This window comes from Cottoperca gobio, chromosome 4 (genome assembly GCF_900634415.1).
Source record: "Cottoperca gobio chromosome 4, fCotGob3.1, whole genome shotgun sequence".
Classification (NCBI taxonomy): Eukaryota; Metazoa; Chordata; class Actinopteri; order Perciformes; family Bovichtidae; genus Cottoperca; species Cottoperca gobio.
The window spans coordinates 21,650,819-21,662,878 of record NC_041358.1 but is presented as its reverse complement, the minus strand read 5'-3'; the positions used below and the strand labels follow the sequence as shown (position 1 = coordinate 21,662,878).

The following is a 12,060-nucleotide window of genomic DNA, read 5'->3' as shown; positions in this document are numbered from 1 at the left end:
GACTCTCTGGCAGAGCAGGTGGGGGTTCGACCAAATGTCCTGTGGCTCTGGTTGAAGGACCCCAGACTGGGACTGCAAGTTTTGCTGGGTCCCTGTACTTCGTATCAGTACCGTCTGACTGGACCGGGCCAGTGGGCCGGAGCCCGTCAGGCCATTCTCACTCAGTGGGAGCGGGTGCTTCAGCCTTTCAGGACCAGAGTGGTACCAGAACCCGAGACCAGACCCTGGTCTAGACGGAGCGTCATAGTGATATTCTCAGGTGCAGCGCTACTGTGCTGCTTCTGCTACAATAAACACCAGCCCTCCTTTTTCGCTCCTATATTCTGTAAATCTGATTTCTAAAAGCACAACAGAAGTGGTATAATCTTTTGAGAGAAAAATACTTCTGTATTAAACAGATTATTTTTCCCCATCTGCTGAGAACATCTGAGTTTATTCATCTTTAACCCCTCAAGAGTTTTGTTTCATACTGCTTTCATACTCTTTTAATCACTCCTATCACTACCTGGAACACAGCACCATCTTGAGGCCTCTCTGTGTTACTTTAACTAAAAAAAACACCTGGTGTGTGTGTGTGTGTGTGTGTGTGTGTGTGTGTGTGTGTGTGTGTGTCACAATGATGATCTCAGTGGAAAATAAAATGTCTTTGGTGTTATTTAATAAAGAGTCAAAAGTATTCAACTGAAAGGACAGATGACCTGCACCAACGTGTGTTACGACTATCTGACCCCGAGTACACAGAAACACAAGTCATCTATACAGTAGAATGATTTAGGCAGGACAGCAGGTAATACACTTTTCTGTCTACCAAATAGGAGCAAGGAAAATTGTCTGTGATAAAATAAGCCAGTGCACCAAAGCAAGTGAAGAAAACCCGGATATAAAATACTGCAAAGGTGCCCGGGAACAGGAGATGGTTTAACATCTTTAAAGCTGCTTATGTACAATATGATAACATGATGATGGAGAAAGCAATGAAGCAGCACATTGCAACACATTCTCTATCTCAAAGTGCTGGAGACAGAGCATGGTTTTAGACTGTACCAATTTCACAAAAAAAGTGAGAAATAAAGTCTTTAAAATGTAAAGTTTTGGCTAAGTCTGGACAGCAAACAGAATGCTTTTGCTTCTTGACAACTTAAATAGCGTTCTTGGGTCTGTACAAACCACTGTTGAATATTGACAGCTGTATATTTGACAACATTATGCACAATGAATCTGTTTTCCAGTGGCATGTGACAGTATTTGAGGACATAAAGTTTATTTTAATCTCGTCTGTTAACATTAATGTAAACAGAACCTGTTGATTTCATGCTAGCGGATTTTAATCAATAGAAAAAAGCTAAGAACCATTATTCCTGCATCACTTAGGAGATTTAAATATCGAATGCGTGAGTAAAAACACAACCTTTGTTAGAAAAAAATGGAAACTGTACATTTTTTCTGTGATGTTTGCCTTGCACCATGTGTGGGATTCAGTGTATGAAAATCTGATTCTGTACAGTGATATAGTATATTCAATGAATACTATGCAAAATAACACAAGAAACACGGCATCGAATAAAAGACTTAAAATAAGTAACTTGTTGATTGTGTTATATTATACAACATTTTTGATTATTGTCAGAAGTCTTATGTTGCTGCAACTCTGGAACGTGCAGTCAGGGGAGGCAGAGAAAAGTAAAAAAAACTAATAACAAAATAAATATAAATGTATATTTGTCCACTGGTCTGTGCTATAACTGCATTTTCTGTATGATTCCAATCATTTTGATCATTCTTATAGTCAAAATCGGTGAATTTGCGTATTAGGCAGCGACGAGCTGAGTCTCAAAGACACCAGGTGAGGCAGACAGTACTCTGCCGCACTGAAGAGGGCGCACGTGGGCACCATACATGTACCTCTCTGATTCGCTATAAATGTAACGTTCTTTTTTGGCTAAATATGTACCTTACCTGTGTGTGTTTACACCAGTAGTCAATGTTCATGCTGCCAAGAAAATGTTGAATAAACTATTCAGTTGGGTTCATATATTCGTAAATCTGACTCTGAAAGAGTGAGCGCCTCCCCAGCCATGAACCTCACTGCACGTCACTGCAACTTTAATTAAGTTTTTGTGTTTAACATAGTGTCTGCCATATTTCCGTAGTTTCACATCAATGTATAACTAGGTGTTCGACCATGAGTGTTGCAAGGTGCATTCATTTTCGTAAATGTCAGGCCACGCTGCCATAATGTGGTAATACTCAAATATTATTACAGAATACTAAAAGATGATAAATAAACATTGTGGATTAATTATGGAAATAAGTGGGTGGGGGTTCACTTTTTTTGTTCATTTTTGCATAACTACTATCCCCTGTCTACCCTACGTGTGTGTGTGTGTGTGTGTGTGTGTGTGTGTGTGTGTACTGAATGTGGTGGCTGATTGCAAGTCTGAATATTATCTACTATGGACTATGAACTGAGATCGATTGATCGGCATGCAGTGATTGGTTGACAGGGTTTTTTTTTGGCTGTTCTAAACCTAATATATAATCAGACTTGTCATAATATCTTCCCTTGACTGTTAAATGTACAGTGAGTTGTTTTTGAGGCACTCAGTGTTTGCTTTTCCACCAGTTAAAGATCTGACGCTGCAGTATCTAGATGGTCGCTTGAGGACACCAACACAATCTCCCTTCACTCCGCCCACTGCTGAATTATATTCAGCACCTAAAGGTCGTTTCCTTCTTCGAATAGCAAAAGGTAAGAAGATTTACTTGCAGAAAGATACTCGGTTGTAACTTTTGAGTGCATTTATGTTTAGAGTCCTTTCATAAAAGTGTGAAAGAAATCGACGCTAAACCTGTAAATGCTGCTGTAGTAGTCGGAGGTTGTTGTCACCGCCCGTGCAGATTCTCACTCAACAAGTCAAAGTTCGCTTGGAATAGAATGTTTTATTGGGTAATTCAGTGCATATGTAAAGTCTCTGCAAAAACTAGAAGCTACAGATTAACTCGTCTTGAACTTTGATTGTGATCAATTATTACGTGTGTGGTTCAGATCCAACATTTAGAAAAAGGTCCTCGACACTAGTTAAAACTAAACTCAAGTGCGGACTAGTGTCCCTAAAATAATAAAAGTTGCATTTTACAGACAGATATAGCCCACTGTATACAGTAGGGGAACAACGTGTTGTTATGGCCATCTTCCTGTTGTGTGTAGCCCCATGAATCCATATTTTTGTTTACAGATTTTAAAAAATTCAGTCTAATCTGGTTCATATTTCACGGAGCTGAAGGATGACTCGTCGTGTAGCAGTGATTGGAGGAGGAAGTTCAGGTCTGGCCTGTATCAAGTGCTGTCTGGATGAGGGGCTGGAGCCTGTCTGCTTTGAAAGCAGCGACGACATTGGTGGTCTATGGAGGTTTAAGGTGGGTCACAGTGCATGCATGTTCTTTTCATTCCACAGCATATTTAGTAAGTGTTGGTGTATTGTATTGGTTGGTGTATTATATTGCAGGAGAATCCAGAGCCAGACAGGGCCAGCATCTACTACTCCGTCATCATCAACACCTCCAAGGAGATGATGTGTTTCAGTGACTTTCCCATCCCTGCACACTTCCCCAACTACATGCACAACACCCTCATCATGGACTACTTTCGGATGTATGCTGACCGCTTCCAGCTCACCAAGCACATACGCCTCAATGTAAGGATGCTTCAATAATAATAATAATAATAATAATAATAATAATAATAATAATAATACATTTTATTTGTAAAGCGCCTTTCATGGCAAGAAGCAGTCTCAAGGCGCTTCACTGTGTATAGTTCTGTTTTTGTAGTGATGCAAACATATTTAAAGATGACAGTCAGTAGTTGCAACTGTATTAACTCTTAGTGTGATTGTGTCTGCCTCTCTGTTGTTCAGACGAAAGTTTTGCAGGTGAAGCAGAGATCGGATTTTTCTCGTTCAGGCCAGTGGGATGTTGAGACAGAGAACAAGGATGGCAAAAAGGAGAAACACATTTTTGATGCCGTGATGATCTGTATTGGACATCACTGCCAACCCAACATGCCACTACATGATTTCCCAGGTACCATTTAGTTCAATAAGCAATATGAAAAATACATTATGTTATTTCACAATTAAACTTTGACAGTCTTAACTAGCCTGTAATGGCAACACTTTACAATGTGGTCATATAATTATGTATCAACAGAAAGCAGCACCGCCCAAAGAGAATAGTGTTGTCAGTAGAATGTCCCCACACAAGTCTTCTTGTAGCAAAAGTAGAGAAGCACTTTGCCCAACAAGTCTTTTTTCTATTTTAGGAATTGACACTTTCAATGGAAAGTATTTCCACAGCAGAGACTACAAGACTCCTGAGGAGTGGAGGAATAAAAAAGCTGTAGTGCTTGGAATAGGAAACTCTGGAGGAGACATAGCAGTGGAACTGAGCAGAGTCACCAAGCAGGTTTGGATGAGATAGGTTACATACAACTATCATTAAGTATCACATATCACAATTGTATAACAAGAGCAGTCATACAATCAAACAATGTGTGAAACAAATCATTTGGAAGTTGAGTTTGTTGTTCTGAATGCGCATACAACTACAGTAAATATGCTAAATCGCTGTTGAAGCAGGATGTATTGCAAAATTTAAAGAACATGTTGGGTTATGCTGCAGGTAACAGAGCCACAGAGTTTAGTTAAATAATGTAAAACTAAATTCATTTTACAGCTCCAACCACCTCTTCTGAGTCCACTTTCTAAATGCTAGAGTTCTATATTCATATTTCAGATACAAACATTTTGCAAACTGTCAATATTAAATAAAGATTTCTAAAATACCAGCATAATGACTGACTACCATGTCTTCTCTTCCCAGCTTTACCTGAGCACTCGAAGAGGAGCCTGGATTCTGAACCGAGTTGGGGACAATGGGCTTCCCCTTGATTTGGGTTTTAACAGGGTGCTGAACTCTGTGCAGACCATCCTACCCTTTGGTGTTTACTGTGGTCTAGGAGAGAGAATGCTCAACCAAAGATTCAATCACGCTCTGTACAATCTTAAGCCAAAGCACAGGTACTGTATCTGTTTGTTTTTTCTTCTACTTAAGCTATAGCATAACTGCAAATAGCAGACTCTGATTTCGCTTCACTCAACAAAACTTGCTGTAGATGTTCATGGTCCTCATGCAGTGGGTCTGAACAACTATGCTTCGCCCATCAACATTTCCGAGGGCCACCATCGGGACAGGAATTATTTGTGTACTAAAGCAGAGGGATGCACACACACACACACACACACACACACACACCAGGGATACACACACACACACCAGGGATACACACTAGTGATGTGTCCTTCCGTGTTGAGGCTTCGAAGCGTGTGTCGAGTAATCGCGGAAGATGTATGCATTGTTCAAATCAAATCAAATCAAATTTATTTGTATAGCCCAATATCACAAATTATACATTTGTCTCAGTGTGCTTTACAGACTGTACAGGTTATGACACCCTCTGTCCTTAGACCCTCGCATCGCACAAGGAAAAACTTCCTAAAAGAAACCTCAAAATTAAAGGGGGAAAAATGGAAGAAACCTCAGGGAGAGCAATTGAGGAGGGATCCCTCTCCCAGGACGGACAGACGTGCAATAGATGTCGTGTTTACAGGATAAACAACATAGTACAAATACAACATTTGACAGAAATTATGTTGTGTTGGAAAAAAAAGAGAAAGTATGGATGAATCCAGGAAAATGTCAATAAGGCTTCCCGTTGTCCAGCAGGACCAGGGCAGCAGGCGCTGTCACGATTCATGATCCTGACGTAAACTTTATCAGTGGCAACCTGCCACATGAGAGACAGACACTCCGGGGATGATACCCCGGATGGTGAGTTAGTAACATACATTTACATAAATGCATACAGATAGAGAGGGAGAAGAAGAGAGGGGAGGGAGGGGAGGAGAGAGGAAGAGAAGGAAGAGAAGGAAGAGAGCAGGGAGGTGTCCCCCGGCAGTCTAAGCCTATAGCAGCATAACTAGGGGCTGATCCAGGGCAAACCTGAGCCAGCCCTAACTATAAGCTTTATCAAAAAGAAAAGTCTTTAGCCTACTCTTAAATGTGGAGAGGGTTTCTGCCTCCCAAACACAAACTGGAAGCTGGTTCCACTGGAGAGGAGCTTGATAGCTGAAGGCTCTGGCTCCCATTGTACTCTTAGAGACTCTAGGAACCACAAGTAACCCTGCAGTCTGGGAGCGCAATGCTCTAGTTGGTTTATAAGGTACTATGAGATCTTTAAGATATGCTGGAGCCTGACCATTAATTGATTTGTAAGTCAGGAGAAGGATTTTGAATTCTATTCTGTATTTTACCGGGAGCCAGTGCAGAGCAGCTAATACAGGAGTAATATGATCCCGTTTCCTTGTTCTTGTCAATACACGTGCCGCTGCGTTTTGGATCAACTGAAGAGTCTTATGTGACTTTTTGGGACAACCTTATAACAATGAGTTGCAGTAATCCAGCCTTGAAGTAACAAATGCATGGACTAGTTTTTCTGCATCATTTTGAGACAGGATGTGTCTTATTTTTGCAATGTTACGTAGATGAAAGAAGGCAGTCCTTGAGATTTGTTTTATGTGGGAGTTAAACGACAGATCTTGATCAAAGATGACGCCAAGATTCCTTACAGTGGTGCTGGAGACCAAGTTAATGCCATCCAGAGCTTCTATGTCATTAGAAAATGCGTTTCAGAGGCGTTTAGGGCCAAGTATAATAACTTCAGTTTTGTCTGTGTTTAACATCAAAAAGTTGCTAGACATCCAAGTTTTTATGTCCTTAAGGCATGCTTGAAGTTTAGCCAATTGATTGGTTTCATCTGGTTTAATTGATAGATATAATTGGGTATCATCCGAATAACAATGAAAGTTTATGGAGTGGTTCCTTATAATATTGCCCAAAGGAAGCATATATAAGGTGAATAGAATTGGTCCAAGTACAGAACCCTGCGGAACTCCAAGACTGACTTTGGCTGTCATGGAGGATTTATCGTTAACAAGTACAAATTGAGATCGCTCAGATAAATAGGACTTGAACCAGCTTAGTGCGGTTCCTTTTATGCCAACACAATGTTCCAGTCTCTGTAGTAGAATGTCATGATCAACAGTGTCGAAAGCAGCACTGAGGTCTAACAAGACAAGAACAGAGACAAGTCCTTTGTCTGATGCCAATAGAAGGTCATTGGTAACTTTCACCAGTGCCGTTTCTGTGCTATGATGAACTCTAAATCCAGATTGAAAACCTCAAATAAACTATTATTATGTAAAAAGTCACACAACTGTTTTGCGACTGCTTTCTCAAGGATTTTAGCGAGAAAGGGAAGGTTAGATATCGGCCTATAGTTGGCTAAAACCTCTGGATCAAGACTAGGCTTTTTAAGAAGTGGTTTTATTACAGCTACTTTAAAGGATTTTGGTACGTAGCCAGATAATAGAGACAGGTTGATCATATTTAATAACGACGTGTTAATTAAGGGTAAAACTTCTTTAAACAGTTTAGTTGGAATCGGGTCTAAAAGACAGGTTGATGGCTTAGACGAAGAGATTGTTGAAGTTAGTTGGTTAAGGTTGATTCGAGTAAAACAGTCTAGATATATTTCAGGAGTTACAGATGTTTTTAAAATTCCAACAGTTGAAGTTAAGTCATTACCAATTGAGGTCAGGAGGAGATTAATTTTGTCTCTAATAATTATAATTTTATCGTTAAAGAAGCTCATGAAGTCGTCTCTACTGAGAGATATAGGAATAGAAGGCTCTGTAGAGCTGCTACTGAGTTGTTGGTATTGCGTTTGTATTGGATCCTTATGGAGCCAGCCAACTAGCGAAACAATTGTTATGCATGCCAGCATCATCTGTGAGCATGTAGATACCAAATCTAAATCTGTTGAAAGAATAATGTACATCCCACATACTAAAGACCAGCCCCGATGGCGCAGCTCGTAGAGCATTTGATCCACTTTCTAAAGGCTTGCCTCAGCAGCCCGGGGTTTGAATCCGACCAGTGGCCATTTGCTACATGTCATTCCCCTTCATCCAATCTTAAACTATACTATCATTTAAGGCGTAAAAAGCCCACATTTTTTCCCAGCACTCTCTTCTCAATAACACGTACACACAATCATCAATCTTTATTTTTAAATAGAACATGATATTCATACATCTTAGATGTGTGCATCAAAGAATTTTCAAGGCAAAGATACTTTAAATCCACTGCAGCCTTGCACTTCGCCAGAAGCTTCGAGTAATTAACCCATTTTCGAAACAATTGGCGGAAGTGGTTCAGTGCTTCACAAAAGCTTAATTTGCCCATCAGTACTTCACACACCTAAGCCATGCCATTATAATCACTCTGCCGGTTTCTATATTTATTGTCCACTTGATGGCGCAGTAGAGCAAATTAAGCACCATGAAGCTTCGGCCCATTAGTGAACCAATTGTTCTGCCCGCGGTGGGTAGTTAGTTAGGTAGTTAGCATGGTAGCCTCTGTGACACGTACCGAAGTGTCACCACATTGTGCCGCTTTGCCGTCGCCCCGCAAATGAGACATACACACTTTTCTTTCACTGTTGTAAAAAATAATTCTTCCTCCCAATCATTTTGAAAATAGTAGTTTCCTTTTTCTGCCATGTTTAGCACATGTTGTCTAATAGAGATGACAGCTTGGCTGTCATTCTCCCCAGTCTCCCACCACCTCCACAGTGTCCAGCGGTCTCCCCAGGACAGAGCTGGCCTTCTTAACCAGTCTGTTCAGTCTCTTCCTGTCAGCAGCCGAGATGCTGCTGCCCCAGCAGACCACTCCATAAAAAATAGCTGATGCCACCACAGAGTCAAAGAAGGCCTTAAGGGGTGCCCCTTGCACTCCAAAAGACCTCAGTCTCCTTAGCAGATAAAGCCTGCTCTGTCCCTTCCTGAACAGAGCAGCAAAGTTATTTGACCAGTCCAGTTTATTGTTCAGGTGAACGCCCAGGTACTTGTAAGATTGTACAATCTCAATGTCCGTACACAGGACGTTCACTAGTGTTGGGGGGGAATGATGGCGCCTCCTGAAGTCCACCACCAGCTCCCTGGTCTTCCCTGCGTTGAGCAGGAGGTGGTTCCTCTGGCACCAGAGGGCAAAGTCCTGTGTCAGCTCTCTGTACTCCTTGTCATCCCCATCAGAGATAAGGCCGACAATAGCAGAGTCGTCTGAGAACTTCTGCAGGTGACACTTTGCTGTATTGTGGGTGAAGTCTGCAGTGTAGCGGGTGAATAGAAATGGTGCCAGAACCGTTCCTTCAGGGGCCCCTGTGCTGCAGACAATCGTGTCCGAGTGACACTCCCGGGTCCTCACGTACTGTGGACGGTTGGTGAGGTAGTCCAGAATCCAGCTAGTGAGGTGATGATCCACCCCCGAGCACTCCAACTTGTCCCCCAGCAGCCTGGGTTGAATGGTGTTGAAGGCACCGGAGAAATCAAAGAACATGATTCTCACAGTACCCCCAGCCTTCTCCAGGTGAGAGTTGGATCTCTGCATCAGGTAGATGACAGCGTCATCCACCCCGATGCCAGGGTGGTCGGCGAACTGAAGTGGGTCCATCGATGGTCTCACAAGGGGTCGAAGATAGCCAAGGACCAGCCTCTCCAGGGTCTTCATCAGCTGCAATGTCAGTGCCACCGGTCTGTAGCTGTTGAAGTCCTTGGGGTGGGGGGGTCTTTGGCACGGGTACCACACAAGATGTTTTCCACAGTTGTGGTACCCTCCCTTGCTTCAGGCTCAGGTTGAATAATAGCTCCACAATCCCGCACAGTTGGTCGGCGCAGGATTTGACGAGCCTTGAGCTGATGTCATCTGGACCCGCAGCCTTTCTTGCCTTACACCTTCTGAGCTCACTCCTCACCTGGTTGGTTGTGAGGGACAAAGTGCAGGTAGTGGGTGGAGGGGTGTGTGTGAGTAGAGAAGCAGGAGACAGAGGATGTGTGAAGTAGCTGACAGTGGGGGGTTGAGGGAGGGGGCAGGGTGGAGATAGCAAGTTTATTCATTAGACTTTTCGTCTCATTTTAATTTAAACGATTGCAGTGTTCTTTAAGTTGTAGTAACATAACTAACGAATGGGCATTTTATTCTCAGGTTGTTCAACCAACATCCCACACTTAATGATGAGCTTCCCAACCGCATCCTATCTGGAACAGTTCAGGTGAAACCCAACATCAGCAGGTTTCAGGGGTCCAGTGTGGAGTTCGATGATGGAAGTGTCGTGGAAGATGTCGACCTGGTGGTAGGTTTAATTATTGAAAAAATGTATTCACACACACACATACACATACACACACACGACTGAGATGAGTCCCCTATCTTGCAGGTGTTTGCCACAGGTTACAGGTTTTCCTTTCCATTCCTGGCCTCACATGTGACCTCAGCTTGTGAGAACAAAGCATCTCTGTACAAGTATGTGTTTCCCCCTGAGTTGGACCGCCCCACTCTGGCTATCATTGGACTCGTGCAGCCACTGGGAGCCATTATGCCTATCTCTGAGATGCAGGCCAGATGGGCCACACGTGTCTTTAAAGGTAATACAGGTTGTAACCTTTTATCATCACTCAGTCCTGTTACAGAAGTATTGTGTGTTAAAGAAGACGCGCCACTGTGTCACAATCTGTCCTTTCAAACAGGCTGCATCAAGCTTCCCCCAGTGGCTACCATGCTTAAAGATGTCCAGTGCAAGCAGGAGACAATGGCTAAAAGGTACTGCAGTGGATTTACTCAACTTTCTGATTACTTAAATGTTTTGGATCTGAAAGTCGTGTCTCTTTTTCAGGTATGTCACCAGTCAGAGACACACCATCCAAGTCGACTATATCAGCTACATGGATGAGATTGCAGAGCTGGTGGGGGTTCAACCCAAAATCCTGAGGCTGCTGCTGACTGATCCCAGGCTGGGACTGAATGTGATGTTCGGTCCCAGTACTCCGTACCAGTATCGTCTCAGAGGGCCAGGGAAATGGGCTGGAGCCCGTCAGGCCATCTTCACTCAGTGGGAGAGGGTGGCTCAACCCCTGCAGACCAGGCCCTGTGATGAGCCCCAAACCAAGAGATCCTTTATGTGGCCTCTGATTCTGTCAGCTGCTGTGGGCTTGGCTGCCTATGTTAACAGGAACAACCTTCCAGCTTTCCTTCAAGATCCCACTGCACTGTTGGACAAGATAAAAGTTTATCTTCCTGCACAGTGATGTGCAATTAATATTTGATGTGATTATGACTGTAAGTAGTGCAGGTAGTGTTAATAATCAGCATAGATAACACAAATTCAATTAAAAAAACAAATAGATATAGATATAGCTCATTAATCTTAATAAGGTAATGCCTAAGCAAGCAGCTGCATTTTAATGTCCCAGCTGGTCCATGTGGCCTGCTATTTTGTATGGTGTTTAATCATTTAAAATATAGTGATGTACTTTATTTCATAGGCTGGTTTGTAAAATCTTTATCTTGAAAAGAAGTAAGAACTACAGCTGTTCATTAGCATCAATTTGATTACCCCATCTCAAGGCTGGATAGTGAATTTAGATATTTTACATTGGTCAATGATGCCACCTAATGGCAGTTTCAGAAACCAGCTGATGTTTGGCTTGAAAAAACTACATAAAAGGATAGTCCTTCCTTTGTGTGTCACTGCATCATACTGGGATCATGTGATTTTAGGATCTCCCTCTGGGATCTTTGCAGTTTTCTTTTTAGCTTATTTTGAGGGGGGTATTGGTAAATACATTAGGAAAGGTAAGCAGAGACACTTACACATAATGTCCTGTGCAGGTCTTTCACACTATCACCGATAAGTTAATCGTTGGCTTTGGCAATAAAACAAACTTATAAAGTATTAGGCTTGCTTGGTTTTGTCATAGATAGACAGACATAAAGTGAGTGAGAGAGTGAGAGTGAGTGAGAGAGTGAGAGTGAGTGAGAGAGAGAGAGAGAGTGAGAGAGAGAGAGAGTGTGAGAGAGAGAGAGAGAGTGAGAGAGTGTGAGAGA

General features: G+C 42.4%; 1 protein-coding gene across 6 annotated transcripts; it reads left to right on the top strand.

Moving 5' to 3' along the window:
- The first annotated feature begins 2,594 nt into the window (after window positions 1-2,594).
- On the top strand, window positions 2,595-11,896 carry LOC115007038 (dimethylaniline monooxygenase [N-oxide-forming] 5-like). Of its 6 annotated transcripts, none has more exons than XM_029429707.1 (10): window positions 2,595-2,749; window positions 3,285-3,417; window positions 3,507-3,695; window positions 3,918-4,083; window positions 4,322-4,464; window positions 4,882-5,078; window positions 10,162-10,309; window positions 10,394-10,601; window positions 10,704-10,776; window positions 10,850-11,896. In XM_029429707.1, the coding sequence occupies exons 2-10, from the start codon at window positions 3,286-3,288 to the stop codon at window positions 11,259-11,261; spliced, it is 1,668 nt and encodes a 555-aa protein (XP_029285567.1). In that variant the 5' UTR covers window positions 2,595-2,749; window position 3,285; the 3' UTR covers window positions 11,262-11,896. The 6 variants fall into 6 exon arrangements, with proteins under 6 accessions (XP_029285567.1, XP_029285564.1, XP_029285566.1 ...); XM_029429704.1 differs by having other exon boundaries at window positions 2,596-2,749; window positions 3,237-3,417; XM_029429706.1 differs by having other exon boundaries at window positions 2,617-2,749; window positions 3,279-3,417.
- Window positions 11,897-12,060: the final 164 nt, after the last annotated feature.